The sequence below is a fragment of the Martes martes genome (assembly GCF_963455335.1).
Source record: "Martes martes genome assembly, chromosome: 3".
Lineage (NCBI taxonomy): Eukaryota > Metazoa > Chordata > Mammalia > Carnivora > Mustelidae > Martes > Martes martes.
In genome coordinates this window covers 28,705,838-28,727,114 of record NC_137890.1, presented here as the reverse complement: position 1 = coordinate 28,727,114, position 21,277 = coordinate 28,705,838, and the positions used below count along the sequence as shown (strand labels likewise).

Sequence of the window (21,277 nt, the reverse complement as noted above, 5' to 3'; positions counted from 1 at the left end):
GCTAGGATTGCTGGGCACACAGTCAGTACAGTTAACTAACTAGGATTGTTATAATATTTACTAATACATACACGTGCTAATAAAACATGGAGAGGAAAAAAGGGATCAACAGATATGTATATACAAAGTTGATAAATATTTATCAAAAATCTACTATGTTTTAGACACAAGTTCAAGAATATTTTGCAATTTCAAAAGATCATTTATTAAAGTGGCCTTGCAGGAAACTATAGCACAGACAGATCACCCTGACAAATGCCAACCCAAAGAAGGTAGCTATTTTAACCAGAGATATGTAGACTAAATCAGAACCCAAACCACAAATTTGAAAGCCCCATCTTTAGGTGTGCTAACAACAGAAAGTATACATGATCATTTTGCCTATCTCAAGCATAATCAGCAGGCATCTTCAACTGTAAGAAAACAATGCTACTTAGGCGAAATGAGAAAATTAAAAATGTAAAATTTGAGGGCCGAAGCATCACATAGGTACTTGTCCCGGGGTCTAATATTGAGGAATAAAAAAAAATACAAGTCATATTATGCTGCCTCTTAGTTTTAGCATAAAACAAAGTGCTTCAACATTTGCAAGAATAAAAAAAGTCACGATTTCCTCCTTAAAGACAAAGGTCACATGAGCAGTGGAACTAGATAAAGAATTAAGGTCCATGTAGCCATTCTTCCTCCTTCTACCTCCCAGAAGTACTGTTTAAAGATTAAGGTACAGTCTGCTTTGCAAGCTTTCAAAGAAAGAGAAGCTTCCAAACGTAGAACAGAGTTTTAAATTAACAGCTCACATTATTAATACAATTTTAGAGGAAGTTTTATATGTGTGTGTGTTTATGAAGCTAAACTAACCATGTATTTGTAGTTGGAAATTGTGATGTTGAAAAGTCTTGTTGAGATACCTAGCAATTCTTAACAAAAACAACCTTAGTATTGGGCTGCAATGTAAACTGAAGAGGAAAAGATTCCCTTTTGCGGTCTCTAAAAAGGGCTGATATATCTATCTATATCTATCTATCTTTATATCTATATTTATCTACATATATATGGTGTGCATATATATATACACACACACACACACACACATATATATATATATATTGCAACTGTGAAGGTGGACTACGCTTTTAACTATGAAATAAATTCCATTTTATTTGATAAATACATTTCACTTCAATTCCAAATAGAAATGAATCCTAATTTTCTGCCTCAAAAGAAAAGATCAGCTTTGAGTTTATAGGATATCAGTGGGGATCCTAATCTTTTGTGGAAGGAAATAAACTATACACAAAAGATATTTCATATCTTTTTACAGTTCTAAAAGGAATAAAGGACTTATTTGTTTTCCCAGATATAATAACCTTAACAAAATCTCAACAGTATATAAGAGGACAACTATTGTTACATGAAAAAAGCATACTTAAAAATCTCTGGACTGGTATTTATCTATACATTTTTCACTACAGTTAAATCAACCTCTCTCTCACCTTGAGGAATAATCTAAAACAAAATAAAACAAAAAAGACTGTGATCCAGCCACCCTATAATTATTACTATGATGACAGCTACTGAGGACTTAAAGTACGCTGAGGGGTAAGAGAAAGGAAAACAAAAGGAATAGAAGACATTCTTGTTCTTAAGCAGTTCCTAATATTCCCAACAACCTTATTGCTTAGTCATTAGCATGCAATGCGGGCTCCTAAAATATCTTATCAATACAATAAAGACAAGTTGACAGAAAACTGCAAGAACTGTCCATCCCCAATTAGCTGAATACGCAGAGAAGGGCCCCTCAGGCAGCTGAGGGGCCTGAGCACACCTGGCTGTCACAGCCTGGCCCCAGGGTATCATCAGACTCCCCTGACAGTCTACAAGTTCCCCTTCCGGGAAAACCAAAGGGCATAGCAGAATCAGTCATCAGATCAGGCTGGGGTCAAATACCAGGAATCATGGCGTTTGTCAGAGCAGAATCATGATACGTAAAAAAGCCCATAATAAGTCAAGGAGGGACAATAGCCAAGCCAGCAAGACCAGAGGTGCTGCCGGCGAAGCTGAAAGACAGGAGCAGTCTGAGTGGTACTGGCATGTCTTGAGACACAGTTTAGGAAGAGCAGAACTGTGAACCAAGAAGGAGATACAGCTCAGAGTCAGCATGGAGACAGATATAAACCCAGTTCAAGTAAGGAGACGTAGATAAGAAATCTTGTCTGGGATTCCAGCAACATCGTCTCCTCCTTTCTTTCCCCTTTCTTGGTCCCAGTCTCTAGTATGACTCAGGAAAACCCTCCACTCTTCTCATTTGGAGAAAATCCCAAGAATCTTGGGATTTCTTTTCCTTATAAACTCTTTGTACTTTAAGCTTCAAGAAAGCTCAAAATCTTAATTCTCTGGTTAGTTTCCTCCACATTGCAGCATGAAGGACTCCTTCCTTCTCCCAGTCTCCAGAGAAGGAACACACACACACACAAACACACACACAGTGATACACACACTTACATGTACAGATACACATACGGCATGCATTTTTATAATTACGTCTTAGCTCCAAGAAGCTAGCTGGTAGATTAATTGAGCATGAAAGTCATGGAACTTGTCAGTATACCAGATCCTTAGTAATACAAGAACAATGGGAAGAACAAGAGGAAAAGTGTTTCTTCTGTCTCAGGAAATCATGGAGGGCTTCAAATAGAGTAACAACTGAAGAGGAATTAACTAGGCAGAATAAAAGGGAGAGGCTAATGGGGAGGACCAGGGAAAACAAAGGAAAAGGCATGAGCAAAGGTGCGAAGGCATATCATAACATGGCGAATCTGGGCCCAGTGAGAAACTCAGCATGGCCAAAGCAGACTTTAAGAAGGGGAAGGTTGGAGAGGACACAAAAAGGCCAAAGCTCAAGTCATATTGTAAAGAGCCTCCCATATTTATGAAGAAATTTGGGCTTTAATTTGAGGACAATGGGGAATCAAAGGTTATTAAATAAGGGAATGAGATGATCAAATTTATATTTTGGAATCTTGGCAACAATAAGGCAGATGCTTTACGGTTGAGAGTGAAAAGAAGAGCAAGCATAAGATCGTTAACTAGACTAAGCAAGAAATCATGCGGATCTAAACTAGTGGGAATACGAAGATGGATTACAGAGACATTTAAGAAGTAGGATAAATAGAATATACTAAACAATTAGGTGTGGGATGAGGAGAAGAGGTGGATAAAGAAGACTGAGGTGTTTATCTGAGGCAACTAGATCAGTAGTAAAGCCATTAAGGATAGGAACAAAGCAAGAGGATAAACAATCTTTGGAGTAGAAAGGATAATGGATACAATTATTTAGACACACACCTCTATCAGTTCTTTGTGCTACATGTGGTTCCAAGGACATAAAATTACTTCTGTCCATCCTCGCAGTAACACATCATCCACATTTTCTATAAAGAAAATGATGGCTCCAAGGGATTAAGTAATTTATTGACTGTTACTTATCTATTCATTTAATTATTCAACAAATATTTATCAGATGCCTTTCAGGTGCTGGGGTTTTGCAAGTAAAGGAAATAGGCAGTAAGATTCTTACCCTTGGGGAGCTTAGAGTTTAGAATGAAGGGGCCAGACAACAAACAGATCAAGTAATTAAATAAACAAGATAATTTCAGACTGATTAGGGTTAGGAAGAAAATAATACTATAACCTTGGTTCAGTACTAGCTGTGGGCTCTGTTAAAAGTACATTTCAGGTTTTAATTTATTTAAACCCTACTACTACCTATAAGATAGGTACTACTATTGGCCTCATTTCACAGAAGTTAAGAACAGAGATACAAAAAGGTTAACTGTCTTCCCCCAAATCACAGAGAGTAAGTGGACAAAACCAGAGTTCAGTCCTGCGGAGTCTGACTCTGGAGCCTGTGCTCGTAATCACACACTATACTGCTTCGTCATGCCGTGATTTTATCACTGTGGTATCACAATAAGACAGAGTAAGGACTTTAGAAGGTACTAAAGCAGAGGGCTGCTTCAGAATGATGTTCAGGAAAGGCCTCTCTGAATCTGATGACAGAAGGAGTCAGCCACATAAAGATATGGAAGCAGAACATTCTAAGCAAAGAGAAAAAGTCCATCATGTTTTAGAAACAGAGGAAGGCCAGTATGGCTGGAGCAGAATGAGCCGGAAGAATGATATGAAGTGGAACAGGCAAACACAGACTGGTTTGTGAAGAATCTGGATTTTATTTTAGGAAAAAAATAAAACAGGACAGTTTTAGGTAGGAGACTTTTATATAAATTTTGATTTATATTTTATAAAAAGATAATTTCAAGTATCGTGAAAATGAATTGGGTAGGGGAAGGAGGGGCAGAGTGCAAGCAGGGACATTTGCATCCAGGTGATCTGTCTCCAGTGCTAAGCATTTATTTGACCACCACACTATGTGGTGAATTTAAGGTATAGGATCTTGGGTGAAGGTATCAAATAGACAAATATAAATCTATAGCAGAGGAAAAAAGGTAAAACCAAACAAAGATTTATTATATTTTATTTTATCTCTGACATACAGGTAGATGATTATTAAAGCTATGGGAGTAAATGAGATGGCTCATCAAGGAACACAAATACAGCAAAAAGAGAAGAAATCCCAGGTCATAATCTATGAAATCAATCCTTTCCTCTTCAGAGTCCTTTGTTTTCTTATACTAATAACAGAAAATACTGTTCACTATCCAGAAAGTATCTGGAGCCTTTATCTTCCCCCAGAAGGAGCAGAGGCAGGGGGAAGACTGGTCCATAATGACAAGCCTTGGGGTTGCTGTGCAGTAAAAGAGCTGCACGCTGGGAGACATTATCAAATCCATAGATCTCACTAAAGACACAATGACAAGAACACATAACATTCCTGAATACATATTTCCGGAAAGGAAAGCTATTAATCCAACTATAACCAAGTTTGATATTAATGGCCTACAGAGTTTGGTACATGGAGTTTAACACCCTATGCTGTTAAGGTAAGTTAGTAGCCAAGGACAAGAACTGGTGCTCCACTAAAGCCTCCTTAATAGCTGGCACAAACCACAAAAGCCCTGCCTAATGTGCCCAGAGCAAAAAAATGGCACAACTGAACAGAAAGATCTCAGAGAGAGGGCATGAAACTTTCTAATGCTTTAAAAGTCAATTCCTTATATCTCTTCAAGCTTAAAAAAAAAAAATTACTAAGAACTCCTAATTCTATCAAGAACAAGTATATCCACATTTCTGGGCACAGTTTAGGAATAGTAACTGAAGCCAAGGATATTTAGGAATATGAGAAATGTTAACACTAAAGTCTTCCCTTAAGCTTCTCCTTCTCGTAATTTTTACCATGTGGAGGTGTGACACGCTTGGCATTCCCCACTGAACAGGAGACTGAGAACAGGCCTTTCTGTTTAAAGCACAGAATGATGGATATCGTGGAGTCATGCTAATCAGCTATTTAAGTGGGGTGATGAAGGTCACAATGGAGAGATATGCAAATTACATAGAGGACTTCTGCTCTGATGAGTTTGAGAAGGAAGCCACCATGTTTCTCAAGTGTAACCATAGCTACTACTGGAGACAAGGGGCTGGAACTAAAGCTGTTAGTATTTCTAACAGCTCAAGCTATTTCCCTCTAGCTCAGAATGCCTTCCTTCTCATAGAAATCTCCATCTTTCAAAGCCAGGCTCAAGTCCTCCCTCCTTTTTTTTTTTTTTTTTTTTAAAGGATTTTATTTATTTACTTATTTGAGAGAGAGAGGGAGACAGAGCACAAGCAGGGGGAGCAGCAGAGGCAGAGGAATAAGCAGACTCCCTACTAAGCAGGGAGCCTGACATGAGACTTGATCTCAGAACCCTGAGCTCATGACCCAAGCCAAAGACAGACGCTTAACAGACTGAGCCACCCAGGTGCCCTCAAGTCCTGTCTCTTTGATAAACACTCTCACCATTTCAACACACTGGTCATTCTCTGAACTCCTACTGAGGTCTCTGATATTTGATTTAGTATCTATCCTGTATTTGTTTCATATATTTTTGCCTCTTGCCTTCATTAGATTATGAGCTTTCTAGAGGTAGGAACCATGTTTCATGGGTTTTATTTTTTTATTATACATCCCCTTTCTTCTATTAAAATATTCTATAGTCTACATTTTAGTATTCATTTCTAGAAGAAAATACAGACATTTTTCTTAGGTAACCACAATACGTAAATAACATTAACAGTAATCCCTTGGTATCACCTAATATCCAGCTCATATTCAAATTTACCCAATTGCCTCAAAAATGTCTTTGAATGCTTTGTTATGAATCAATATCCAAAGAAGATCCGTATACTGCATCTGATTATGACTCTTAATTCTCTATTATTGTAAAGCACATCCTACTTCCCATTTTGTCAATTTTTTGTTTGTTTGTTTTAAAGATTTTTATTTATTTATTTGACAGACATCATTCGTAGGCAGAGAGGTAGGCAGAGAGAGAGAGGGGGAAGCAGGCTCCCCGCCGAGCAGAGAGCCCGATGTGGGGCTCGATCCCAGGACCCTGGGATCATGACCCGAGCTGAAGGCAGAGGCTTTAACCCACTGAGCCACTCAGGTGCCCCTGTCAATGTTTTTTTATTCATTTTTAAAAACTTTAAATCAATTAATTCAAAATCAACTACTATAGCGTATTATTAGTTTCAGAGGTAGAGTTTGTGATTCATCAGCTGCATATAACACCACCTAGCCATTTTTCCCATTAAGCGTACCACATTTGGGATCTGTCTTGTTTCCTCCTAGTCTTAAGAGCTATGTTTATCAGGGCACTTGGGTGGCACCGTCAGTTAAACATCTGCCTTTGGCTTGGGTCATGATCCCCAAGTCCTCTCTGCTCCACAAGGAGTCTGCTTTTCCCTCTCCCTCTGCCTGCTGCTCTGCCTTCTTGTGCTCTCTCCCTCTCTGTCAAATAAATACATAAATAAAATCTTAGGAAAAAAAAGAGCTATGTTTATCATCCCTTTACTCAACAAATATGTATTAGGAGAAGAATACCAGCCAGAACTCTATAAAATGCAGTGGCTAAAATAGTGAATACAACTATAGTCCTGGCTTAGACAGAAGAAAGCCATAAAACAGTTGTACAAAATATTAAAAACTAGCAATTATGATATGTGCTATGAAGGGAAAGTACAAAGTAGTAAGAGAAATTATAGCAAGGCAACCTAACCTACTTTAGGGGTCAGGAAAAGTATTTACTTTATATAGTTCAATGCACCTTGTAGAGTGTTAAGTAAATAAACATTCAGTACTCCCAGGCTGGCTGGGAGAGTAAGTTTTCGTCAAATTATCAGCCTTGTAAACTAAAGGACATATCACCGCCTCTGGAGTTACGAACATTAGATATGATTCTCTTAGGAGTCCATGTTAGGGGCGCCTGGGTGGCTCAGTGGGTTAAGCCTCTCTGCCTTCGGCTCAGGTCATGATCTCAGGGTCCTGGGATTGAGCCCCACACTGGGCTCTCTGCTCAGCAGGGAGCCTGCTTCCCCCCCTCCCTCTGCCTGCCTCTCTGCTTACTTATGATCTCTCTGTCAAATAAATACATAAAATCTTAAAAAAAAAAAAAAGGAGTCCATGTTAAAGAAAACTGAAAGGGCAAACATATCATTTTCCGTAGTGAAATAAATTTATTTTAGAAGAGAAGAAAAATTCAGGAACTGGCTATATAAAACCAAAGAAAAAGATCCCATTTTTTGGACCACCAGTTTAGATATTAGGACAATGGATTTTTGACAAGGAACAGAATGGATATTACTGGAGCCAAGAAGAATATGCTTAGTAGAATATCTAACATACTGCTGAAAAAGGCTTTTAGGTTAAAGTTGAGGAAGGAAAATTATCCAGGCACACTTTAAGACTGGATATAATGGATGGAAACAAAACAGAAAAACACTAACAGAGAAGATAAATAATAACTCAGTTTTTCATCTTAAAAGGTTACGGCACTGTTTTTAAAGTATTATAAAATACATTACTTTTTTTTAAAATTATTTATTTACTTATCTGACAGACAGAGATCACAAGTAGGCAGAGAGGCAGGCAGAGAGAGAGGAGGAAGCAGGCTCCCCGCTGAGCAGAGAGCCCGATGCGGGGCTCCATCCCAGGACCCTGGGATCATGACCTGAGCCGAAGGCAGAGGCTTTAACCCACTGAGCCACCCAGGTGCCCCTAAAACACATTATTTTTATACATCTACTTGAGACCAATATAAATGTTTAAGTCACCCTTATCCACATCATCTGTTATTCTCGTTATAGGTAACAGCACAATTTGAGTGTCTTGGAAAGAAATACCTTCTGCTATGGATTGTACTATATTCTCCACCCACAGCCAAATCTGCATGCTGAAGCCCTGACCCTCAGTCTGACTATACAGAGAGTCTTTAGGAGGTAATTAAGGTTAAGCAAGATCATAAGGATGAGGCCTTAGTGTGACAGAACTGATATCCTTATAAGAGGAGGAATTCAGGGGACACCTGGGTGGCTCAGCTGGATGAGCATCCAACTCTTAATTTCAGCTCAGGTCATAATCTCAGAGTTGTGAGGTTGAGCCCTGTGCTGGGTGTGGGCGTGCAGCTGCTTAACATTTTCTCTCCCTCTACCCTTCCCTGACCCCCCTCTCTTTCTCCCTCTCCAAGATAAAAAAGAGGAAGAGAGACCAAAAACTCTCTTTCAGACATGTGAAGACATAGTGAGAAGGTGGCTGTATGAAAGTTAAGAGAGCCTTTGCCAGAACCTAAAACGGCTGAACCTTGATCTGAGACGACTAGCCTCCAGAACCGTGAGAAAATAAATATTCAATGTTTAAGCCACTCCTACAGTATTTTGCTATGACAGCCCAAGTTGGCAATTACACTCTTCTAAATTTTTTCCTCTCTAGTATCTAAACCTTAAAGCTCTCTCTTTTGTATGATTTGTAGAGTGTCTGCAAAATTTGAAGGATACATCGGAAACTAAAGCTGTGTGCATAAAATGGACACCTTGATACCTAACCAAGTAGGCAAAAGAAAAATAACTGGTTAAGGCACTTCCTAATCAAGGGAACAAAATGGAATAGATGGTTTTATTTGCTTGCATTTACTTTTAAACTCTTGAAATTTCCTATTTTCTCAGTACAAATAGGAGCTCTCCTCAGATGAACCAGATCTGGGTATTTTCAGCTGTGGTCAGCTTCTCTCTGAATCCCACTAGGGTTTGGTGATGCAGAGTAAACAAGGCTATAAATCAAATGCAATGCATTTAATACCTCAATGCATTGCAAATTGATCTGGAATAGGGGTCAGTTCAAATAGTTTTTTAAGTGAAATTATTCCCTACCCCTGAAGGGAAGGAATGGAAGTTAAAGATAGCAAGTCTGAAAGTTATATGGGATTCAGAAGTGTGGCTGTTTGTTAGAATAGTCAGAGGCCAGGTTTCTTCAGGTGAGATTCTTCTGTTACTTATCAGGTTGGAGCCATGGATATTTAAAAACACATCCTGGTGGCTGGCATTAAATCTGAAATCTGGTGGGCAACTTTTCAAGAAATAAAAGCTACAGACAAAATAGCTTTAGTTCCATTCAGCACACTGTGGGAAATGCAGCTAATGGACATGCATTACTATGACTGGCAGGGCGGGGTGCCAATAAATGAGAGGAGCAGAGATTCAAACCACCACATAACAGCAACATTTCCTAAGCTTATTTCACTAATTTGTCAAAGCAGAACACTAACTGAACAGTGAAAGAAAAATGAGGATGGAAAGCACAGGGGAAGTAACTATTTAAAAGTAAAAGCTATGCTTCTTTCTCTATTGGTTAGTTTTCTGTTTTGAGTAATTATGGTTTATTTCTACCATTTCCTGATACCACACTTGGTTTTACTAAAGGTAATGTTTTATCTTTTTCATATGATAACCAGAGAGCTTCTTCCAGTAGGATAAATTTCCACTGGTTGCTTATGTCTTCCTTTCCAGTAGGAAGAAATGAAGTCTAGTAATTACAGAAGGAAAATGTGGAGTTCTGATATGCCACCCCTCAAAGAGGGATGGAGGGCAATATTCTCTGCTTACTTGTCTTTTTTTTTCCCCTGGAGAAGAAACATTTCAAGTGTTATCTCCTATCTTTTCTCCATCTTCAATTTTCAATTCTCAATTGTTTCTTATAATTTTAAACAAACTGCTAAACAGGTCAACTTGTACTCTCTTACTTGGAATGGAATGAAAACTATCCCATCATAAAGGAAGAATAGATTCACTTAATTGTACAATTAAAATCAGTCTAAACTTCAACAAATAATGCCTTAAACTCTATTTCAGATATGCTTTCTAATATAATGATTAATGTAATAATGTGAAGGTTCCCTGTGTAATGTAACACAGCGTGGACTCTGGGACTGGACTATGTGGGTTCAAATCCTATTTCCACCACTTACTAGCTGTGCAGATTGGATAAATTAACTTAATCTCTCCATGCCTCTGTCCTCTCATCTGTAAATGGAGAACACTAATAAGTACACCATAGGTCGTTGTACTTGGCAAAGAGAAAGCACTATACACATGTTAACAACTATCAAGATTATTTCAGAGTATATCTGAAGGGCATTATATTAATTGCCCTACTCTCTGTTAGTACTATTAAACATTTACATATAAAACCAAGCGAAAGTTCTCCTGTCTTAGGTCACATAAAACAATCCTCTTGCTAATCAGATAAGGGAAAAGGTAAGAAGGAAATCCTTTCTTCAAAATTAGCCTTAAATGACACAAAGATTTCACCAGTTATGTAAGAATCCACTTGACTTTTAGAGGCAAGACATTCTATTTAAATCTACATGTTTCAATGAAAATAGTCAAATGAAAAACACATATACAATAATAGCAGCTTATTCTAAAATACTAACATAATCTGAAACATTGCTTTATGAGCAAAATACATACTTCTGGGGTGATCTGTTATCAACTTCAGCCTTCAGTCGTAAATTCTCCCTCACCAGGCCACCATTTTCCAATTTCAATTTTTTATTTGCCTTTAAAAAAGAGTTGAAAATAATTAAGCACGAGATAAAACAAGTACCTTGTAAAACTTATGTCATGAGCCATCTGCATTTTTTAGAGTGATATCAGAAAATTGAATACTAGCACATGGCCTTTAGAAACTTAAAATCATCACTGGGAATGACTTGTGAAACTGTGAACACAACCAAACATTTTTAATCCATAATCCCAAAGTACTTTGCAATTCTCCTACCCAGGGAAATAAACACAGCTATGTTAGTTATCTTAGAGTCATTAAAGGACTATACTAATGGCAAATATTTTTTTTTCCTTTTCACATAAATGAATATTCTAAGCATGGTAACATTATACTATATGGAATCATTTGCAAAACTAATGCTAAGAGTTAATTCTCATGAACTCTGAGCTATAAGATTGATTTTGGGTTGCTACTTAAAAAAATAGTTTTTTAGTGATAACAAATCTAACATAATTAAACTACTTGCTTTTCTTCAAAAGGCTTTCCCAAATGCCTTGGCCCACAACTTCTGGGGCTCTCAAAACTGGGTCAAAAAAATTTTTTTAAAGATTTTATTTATTGGGGCACCTGCATGGCTCAGTGGGTTAAAGCCTCTGCCTTGGGCTCAGGTCATGATCCCAGGGTCCTGGGATCGAGCCCTGCATTGGGCTCTCTGCTCAGCAGGGAGCCTGCTTCCTCCTCTCTCTGCCTGCCTCTCTGCCTACTTGTGATCTCTGTCAAATAAACAAATAAAATCTTAAAAAAAAAAAAAAAGATTTTATTTGTTTATTTTGACAGAGAGAGATCACAAGTAGGCAGAGAAGCAGGAGGGGTGTGTAGGCCCCTTGCTAAGCAGAGAGCCTGATGTGAAACTGGATCCCAGGACCCTGAGATTATGACCTTAGCCAAAGGCAGGGGCTTAACCCACTGAGCCACCCAGGAGCCCCGGGTCAAAACTTTCTAATAAATTCTAAGAATTCTCTTTTGATTAAAAAAAAAAAAATTCCAACTATGACTTTCTTTTTAAATTGTCTGATACCTAAAAATTGTCTAACAAAACATTAATTGCTAGAAAATTTAGAAGTTGAATATTGATTCTGTACAAAAAGCAGTGTGCCTCAATTTTAGAGTCTTCTTAAAAGCTATTTAAATTCCTCATTCATGGCATTTTTTAATTCCAAAGAATAACATTCCCTAGCCTAGAAACCAATTTCACTAACTTGGCAAGAGAATTGTCTTTTGTTTGACTAGAACATTGACATCTAAAACATTTTAAAGTGAATGGGTCACAAAAACTACTGTCAACAAAAAGGCTTAACCCAAAGTACTTAAAAACAGATTTCAAAATTCTGACCAATGTTTTTGACTAATTTCCAGAACTTCTGACTATATTGCTCATCCACCCCTACACAAATACCCCAGGAGGATGACAAGAGAGGAAGGGCAAGAACATTCTCCTGGGCACAAAGGCTAGCTAGCTCTTGCACTTAACACTCACGTAGGTTCTTTCTGGGCTCTTGAGCAGCTGCTTATCCTCATGGTTGCAAACCAACCAGTACTGTGGAGGGTTAATTCTTTAAGTGACTGATAAACACTATTACTGCCCTTCTGAAGATGCAAGGAAAGTCATTTACAATGAATTAAGCTTTCAAACATAGCACCATAAGAGGAGGCACTTAGTGAATGCTTTTTGATGATGATGATAAGCTTAAATTAGAAACTCATTTGATTTCTTTTCCCCATCCCTTCCATACTGTATCACTACATTTCAAGATCTTTCACCAGTACTGTGGCTCTCTAATATCCTCATTAGGAGCTGGCTGGTTCCTCAATGGTATCAGAGGTATTTTCTTTTCTTTTTTTCCCCCCAACCATCAAAGGCATTTTCAGTTTAGGTGGGTCAAGATTACAAAGGGCAAAGTTCTGCCCATTTGTTGCACCCAAAAGAGTAATGAAGACTTCAGATAACTATTTTGCATTGCAACATTGATTGGGTAAGGATACTAGCCTCATAATGGTTTCAAAACCTACCTAGGCCTTGAAACATCAGAAAACAACTCCATTTCACTCATGCTATGTAGTCTGAATCTCTCGTACTCCTGTATTTGTTATTTTGTACTTCACACTCAAATTTTGCTTCCACGTTTTTTAATTCGTTTGTGTCCTAGTTTATTGCCTAGTACTACGTAATACCCCCGCCAGGCATCCAAAATGGGCTTATTAAATATCCCAAATAATTCTGAGGTCTCAATGTAGCTTTGGGTATTGAATTTAACACGTAACCTTTAAAAGAGCAAAGAAAAACTGTGTTTTATGTACTTCTCTTTCACATAAAAACCCCTACACCACTTTTACAAGCCCAGAGTAATATCTTCATACAGATCCTCATCTTCAAAGAAGCATTTTATTGCCAAAAATTTAAATGAAGTTTAATAACTATAAAGGAAACCACGCAGAACTTAATGATAGCTCAAGAATACGAAGGGAAGTTAAAGGGGACATTGTAGATTAATGATACTGTAACTTTCCAGCTATCTTTCCTTTTTATATGCTCTTCTGGACAAACCAACAGGCTAATGTTGGCCTTCAATACCCAAAGAAACTCCACACTTCCCCTAAACTTGTAACAAATCCAGTGCAATTACATCTGTAGTTTCTTTTTTCTCTGAAAGCATGAAGTTCCCTTCTTTCATTTCGGCCTTTCCTGAGCTCAAACAACATTTATTTTAGAGGTAGGTATGTGAAAATGGCTTGGTATTACACTAAATTGCAGACTTCTATGCTACTTAGCTTCACTGAGGATCTGAGGGTCAGTATGTGGTGGTACTTCTTTAAGGAGCTCATTAATGATTTCAAGGAGACAGGATTCAATAATTCCACACAATAACAATAGTTTATGGGAATGCAGACAGGTTAAACGGGTGGTTGTGGACATGGATACCACAAAACCACCTCCATTCAGCACAGGACTCCACTGTGGATAAACTTGAAATGAAAGCCAAAGGCTGGTCCCTTTGGCCAACAAAACCCTCCAGCGCTTGGTTGTAACAACCTTTCATACTGATGACAGGGATCTCTTCTCTTTTCCTAGACTGAAAATCCTAGAGGTTGCCTTTCCACCTATGCTTTATCTTGCTGGATGAAAGGAAGAATAAATGAAGAAAATGAACCCACTCCATAAGCTACAATACTTTTTTACATCGAGTATTCTAAAGCAACTACTCAAAGCTTCCTTGGAATTAGTCATTAAGTCTTTAACTACTTACAATCTTAAAAATCAGAGAAGGGCAGTATTAGAAAAGATATGTTCTAAACATTCCATTTTATAGGTAGGGAATTGGATACATGTTCGTTTTCATTCATATAGGGCAGTCATTGACATAAGCTTAAGAAAAAAAGTAAGGCAAACCACAAAGAGGGGAAATAGAAACACATCCTTTAAACTGATGTCACTCTTGTACAAGAAGATGCAAACTCATACAGAAGCACTACAGTCTCTAATTATGGTCACAAATGGAACGACCTGATATTTCTTGGCAGCTAATGACATTTAACAAGAAAAAAGTTCTACTGTTTAAATGCTCATCCAGAGATTTTTGTCTTTCCCCCCAAATCTTCTAATGAGTGAAGTTAATATGGCTATTTTTACTTTTGAAGGTACTTGAATTACAGAATTTTAAAAAACAACTATAGTAGAATTTTAAAAAACCACCACTACTTACTTCCTTTAACTTATCCACATCATCTTTTACTTTTTCATAGATTTCATTAGCTGTTCTAAGTTTTTTCTTCCACTCTGCTACAGTTTCTGGGTCAATTTTACTTGGATTTTCTGCAACTGGATGCTTGTCTTCATTTTGGTTGCCTTGCATAGAGGTTAAAGGATCCAGAATAGTCTTAATTTGTGACTCCAAGCTGAGATTTTTACTCTTAAGATCTTCTACTTCCTTCTGCAGACAATCTATTTCATCCTGAAAAAGAATCACATGGCCATTAAATAGACACATATACTAAACACATATGTATGCTAAATTGAGGTCAATGTGTTTTTAAATTTTATACTCAAAATTCTGTAGGTACACAGATGCATCAGAATAGTTTTATAAGCGAAAAGTCACATACAGCTGAAATTCTCAAAATGTATTTGACTCTGATAAAAGCAGGCATTTCCACTGCCTTCATTTTAATTCAGTGATAGTTTGGTTAAAAAAATAAAAATGTTGGGGTGCCTGGGTGGCTGCGTTGGCTGAATGTCTGACTCTTGATCTTAGCTCAGCTCTTGATCTCAAGGTCATGAGTTCAAATCCTGTACTGGGCTCCACTTACTTAAAACAATAAATAAATTAAATAAATAAAATAAAATAAAAATAAAAATGTCAAATCTTGAATTTTATTGAAGATAGCCAGAAAACAAGACAAGTCACATGAATTCAACAAGGAAGTAGATTCCGCAGAAGAAAACTCTTAGGCATGTTTAATTGCTTTAATGAGGGGAATTTAAAAAAGACAGTGTTGATCAGGGTCGTAATAGTTTTGTTTGATGTTTATATTTTTGCTTCTGCATTTGAAGTAGGAGTGTAACCCTATACCATGTCCTTCTACTTTCCACTCAGAATACGTGTAGTTAATTTTTAGTTTTACTTTTAACTCTTCTACATTCTGGTTCTTCAATTACCACTGTGACTATTTCAAGTAATAGTTTTCCCCTCTGGAACTGCTTACTGTCTTAAATCCAATTCCTAAACATTTGGTCTAGAATTCTTTTATGTGATACCATTTACTAATCTATAATAGATATTTCATCTTAAACTAAGATTGTTAGAAATTCTGTTGTTAGAAAATAACTCCCAGTAGTTCAATAGCCAGTGAACTCTTTAAAGGATTAATCTGATTAATACCTAAGTATGATAAATATTAAGTATGTAAGAACACATTTTAGAGTTAACAGACAGTACTATTTACTATTTTAAATTGCAGTACACGTCAAGTTAAATAGCATTATAAATAAGTAAGTTTTTTGTTGGAATTAATATATTAATGAATAAACAAATATGAATAGGAAAACATATATGAACGAACATTTATGCAGTCATTTATTTAATCCCCACTTTATTTCAAAATATCTTTGAGGCAACTGAAAGCAGTTTCCATGCATACACTTTAACTTAAAAATATTCTATATTAAAATAAGAGATTAATAATATCCCCTCTGGAGTCAACATAAAATAACAACTGGGCTTAAAAACCGCGCATATTCCAGGGGTACCTGGGTGGCTCAGTCGGTAAAGCATCTGCCTTCAGCTTGGGTCATGACCCCAGGGTCCTGGGATTGAGCCCTGCATTGGGCTCACTTCTCCCTCTCCTGCTCCCCCTGCTTATGAGCACTCTCTCTCTCTCTGTGTCAAATAAATAAGTAAAATCTTTAAACAAACAAACAACAAACAAACATATTCCATTAGCATGAAGCTAATTTGGAAAATTTCCATCACCATATCAAATTGGCTTCACAAGAAAGAAAACTGCTGCATGATGTCACTAAAATGTGGTATTTAAAAAAACTGGATACATACAAGCAGAGTTAAACAGTAGTTACCCAGGGTGGGAAGGCAGAGGAAATGGGGAGGTAAGAGAAAGGAGATGGGTTAATATGTACGATGTTGTAGTTATGTAAGATAAATAAATCTAGATATCTCACGTACAGCATGATGATTACAGTTAATACTGTACTGAATACTGGAATTTGCTAGACAAGTAGATTTCAGGTGCTCTCACCACAAAAATATAAGTATGTGAGGAGAAGGCTATGTTAGTTAGCTTGACTGACACAATCCTTCACTATGGATATGTGTATCAAAACATCATGTTGTGGGCACATAAATATATGCAATTTCTCAATTTTTTAAAAAGATTTTATTATTCAGGATAGAGAGAGAGAAAGATAAAGAGCTCAAGCACAAGCTGGGGGGAGAGGCAGAGGGAGAAGGATAAGCAGACTCAATTAGCGGGGAGCCCTGCATGGGGCTCCATCCCAAGACTCTGAGCCTATGAAGTTAGACACTTAGCTGAATGAGCCCCCCAGGTGCCCCAAATATACAAAATTTTTATTTAAAAAAACAAAAACAAAACAATCTCACTGATTAACATTAGAAAAAGGAAAATAGCATATTTCACACCAAAATCTCTTCGCTGGTAGCTGACATAGGTATATATATTTCACGAAAACTAATCAGGCATAAAATTATCAGGGAATTTATAGAGAAGCAAAATGGAATGAAAGTTACAGTCACTGTTTACCAGAGCACTCATAATGTCCTGTGGGGACTAGAAAACTGACTTTTACAAGAGGGTTTTAGCTTGAATTCAAAGCTGTCCTAATTTTAAATTATAATTATTATTTACCTCATACTCTTTGTGGAGTAACTCAAGTCTAGTTTTCCGAAGGTGCTTCCTGACTGTATGGCTTAGCATAGGTTCACTTTCACTTGTTCCTCCTACAAGGGGAAAAAAAAATCGAACTTTCATTCTGATTTAGGCAGTATGAAAACAAAGATAAATGGTTTTCTTATTGTATTATATAGTTCTCCAGCTAAATTTCTACCCTTTCCCTTACATACACACTTGGGGCTGCCACCTAGCGCTTTTCTCTATTTCAATCTTGAGAAAAGATAACTATCAAATAATACCATAATACCTTCAGTAAAATAATCACAGGTGTTTACTTACCTGTTTATCTTATTACAGTAAACTCAATGAAGGCAAAGGCTATATTTTGTTAATTATCAAATATGGACTACTGCAAAATCTGAATACCAGACAACTGTTAAATGATTATAAAACTAATGATTATAATTATATTAACCAATTAACATATTATCTACATTATCTACATTTAAATTTCACATAAATAACTATCCAATGCTTATATATACATATATATACACACACACACACACACACACGCACACACATGAGTTCATATTATGATATATATATTATTATAACCAATGTATTCAAACGTACCTAGTTACTGGTAACACAAATGAAAAGATTAATGTATCTTTTTACTGAATCTAACAACCCAGTTATGATGGATTATGAATCACAGCATTAACTGTATGCCCGTAATACAATACAAATATACTTAAAATGAATTCTTCCTGAGAGCTCTTCACCTATGCCGTAGTTATTTTCTTTGTACTTCTTAGTATCATGACAGCAAAGGCATTTTACAGATGTTCTTTTTCAGGACGTTCTATCCAAGTACAAGGATGAATGAGCTATTTTACTTGAATTAATTTATGAAATATCAGTTAGATATCAAGGCAGGAGAAGTGACATGAGGAGAAGCTGGGGAAAACACATTCAAATTATTTTAATCATCAGAATTCACAACAGAAAAATATTTCTTTACCATATTTCACCCAGGTACCAAGAAAGAAACCTTGGAATAATCTCTGATTCCTCCTTTGGATTTCTTAGTTTCAAAGTCCTACTAGTTCTTCTTTTGTTCTAGTATACATCTTCCTTTCCATTCCCACTATAAGAATCTTACTAAGTCCATTTTCCCTAAATTGAGATTATTACAATCACTTCTTAGGTTTTCTGAAAAGTGTTTTCTATACAAATGACAGATTCACTTTCAATTTTTCCTAAAGCAGAAACAAGTAAAAATCATTTCAATTTCTGTAATCTAAGAATGATAACTTACAAAATAAAATCCAAAATAAAATCCAAACACTAAAAATGCTCTTTAAATACTTAATTTTTCAATGATCTTCTAGTTCAAGTTTTATCTCCCTTTTACCCACACCGGTATGGCACTCAGTGTTCTTTTTTGCCCTTAAACCAGACTCACATTCTCCCTTAACTGGGCTACAGCCTCTTACCTGACATACTCACATTGTATCTCTTCCCTTCAACCCAACTCACATATCATCACCCAAGTAATATTCCTCAAGCACATTTTGGATCTTGCCACTCCCTTGTTCAAAACCATTAGCTCACTTTACTCTTCTATTCACCCACAAAGCAAGTCCCTGAATTAGTTTATTACTCAAGATTCTCTGCACTAGAGTCTCACTTTACTTTTTCAGTCTTATTTCAGTAGTCAGACCCAAACTAAATTACTGATCATTTCTAAAAACATGCTTTGTGTTTTCCAACTTCTAATCCTTAGTTCATGCAATTTCCTCTGTATGAAATGCCCTCCCTAATCTTTATCAGTTGAAATTTTATCCACTCTTAAATCTTATGAAGCCACCTGCTTTATGAAGCCTTTCTTGATATTCCCAGCTGAATTTCCTAGCCTGAATTCTATAGGCCTCTTTTGACCTTTAGCATCTGCTGCTTTAAACCATTAATATTTTAGTCCACATGCATAGCCTCTACCATAATGTTAATTCCACAAGGCTCTAAGATTTTTCATAGTGGCTTGTGCCCCTCATGTGTTCACTTACAGATTATGCAAATGACCAATCCATCCAGGATGACAGTGGCAAAATGACGTCAGTGAAAATTGTCTATTTTAGTCTTTCTCCAAATATACACTATTTAGAGATTGTTTCAAATATGTTTTTGTGTGTTTATAAAATAGGCCCTTACCAATAATCTCTTTGCAAGGATTTTCAGGCGTGATGGGGACTCTGCAAGCTGGACACTGGCTATTATTCTTCAACCACAAATCGATACAAATTGAACAAAATACATGGTTGTTGATGCATATGACAGGCTGGCGTACCTTTGAAAAAAGAAACATTACTTTTAGTACAGGGCAACAGTCGTAACTAGAATCCCAATAGGTTTAGTTTAGAGCAAACAAATAGTTTCTCTAGAGTACAGCAGAGTAGGTGCTTTAAAAGGAAATTATTCAGGATTTATAAAAACACTGGTTTATAACTTAAACAGCAAACAATACTGACAGAAATAATGACATATACTAAATATAAAAACCGTTGACTCCATTTATATAACCACAAATACTAATACATTTATATAGTCTTATATTTTACAAAGGGCTTTCACATGTATTTTCTCCATGTTTATGTTTGTTTTAAAGAATCCTGTGAGGTAAACACAGTAAATACACCTCACAAATAAGGAAACCAAACTGTGAAGAAATCAGATGGTTCGGTCAGAATTAACTAGGTGTTTTGACTGTGTCTAGTTATTTTATAAGACAAAATAGAAGAAAGAAGTTACTTTAGTTTTCTACCCGATATTGTTTGTTTACATATTTAATGTCTATCTCTCCTATTAGAAAGAAAGCTGCATGAGAACAAGAACTTCCTTCATTTCATTCATTCCTAAATCTCTGATGCCTAGAAGACAGCCTAGTACACAGTAGGTACTCAATAAAAATTCATTGGATTAAGTAAATGCTATTAAGACAATATTTAACATTAACTAGTTAGGGAACTGCTGGAGGGAATAATAACTTAATATTCTTCAAGTAGCAAAAATTTTAAAATAAAAACCGAAATGACATGGAAATGTTTAGGCTTTCACTTGATTGACAAGGTAATGTTACTGTGAGACTCAAAACACTTTATAGCATTTTCAATATTTTTCTGTTCTAATAATAAAAATACCATTTTACAGTCCTCCTACACTAGAGATCAGAAGATTAAGAGGAACCAGAGAAAGTACTGGGAGAAGAGACAGAACCACCACAAACTACTTCTTTTTTTTTATTATGTTCACTTAGTCACCATATAATGCATCATTAGTTTTTGATGTAGTGTTCAATGATTCATTAGTTGCATATAACACCCAAAGCTCATCACAACACGTGCCCTCCTTAATACCCATCACCTGGCCACCCCATCCCCCAATGCTTTTCCTCTGAAATTGTAAATTTGTTTCCTGGAGTCCAGAGTTTCTCATGGTTTGTCTCCCTCACTGATTTCAACCCCTTCAATTTTCCCTCTCTTCCCTTATGGTCCTCCATGTTATTCCCTATGTTCCACATATGATTGAAACTATATAAATTATCTTTCTCTGCTTGACATTTGATTTAGCATAACCCCCTCAGTTCCGTCCATGTCGATGAGAATGGTGGGTATTCATCCTTTCTGATGACTGAGTAATATTCCATTGTATATATGGACCACATCTTCTTTATCCATTTATCTGCTGAGGGGCATCTCGGCCCCATCCACAGTTTGGCTATTGTGGACACTGCTGCTATGAACACTGGGGTGCATGTGCCCTTCTTTTCACTTATGTCTGTATCTTTGGGGTAGA

General features: G+C 36.7%; 1 protein-coding gene across 1 annotated transcript in view; it reads right to left on the bottom strand.

Annotated features, from left to right (window-relative positions):
* Positions 1–21,277, bottom strand: part of OBI1 (ORC ubiquitin ligase 1) — a 42,981-nt gene that overhangs the window by 10,306 nt on the left and 11,398 nt on the right. Inside the window, exons 2-5 of the mRNA XM_080799241.1 lie at positions 19,637–19,772; positions 17,435–17,526; positions 14,758–15,006; positions 10,960–11,048 (exon numbers count right to left, since the gene is read on the bottom strand). Coding sequence (XP_080655367.1) covers positions 10,960–11,048; positions 14,758–15,006; positions 17,435–17,526; positions 19,637–19,772 — 566 coding nt within the window. The remainder of the gene's footprint in view (positions 1–10,959; positions 11,049–14,757; positions 15,007–17,434; positions 17,527–19,636; positions 19,773–21,277) is intronic.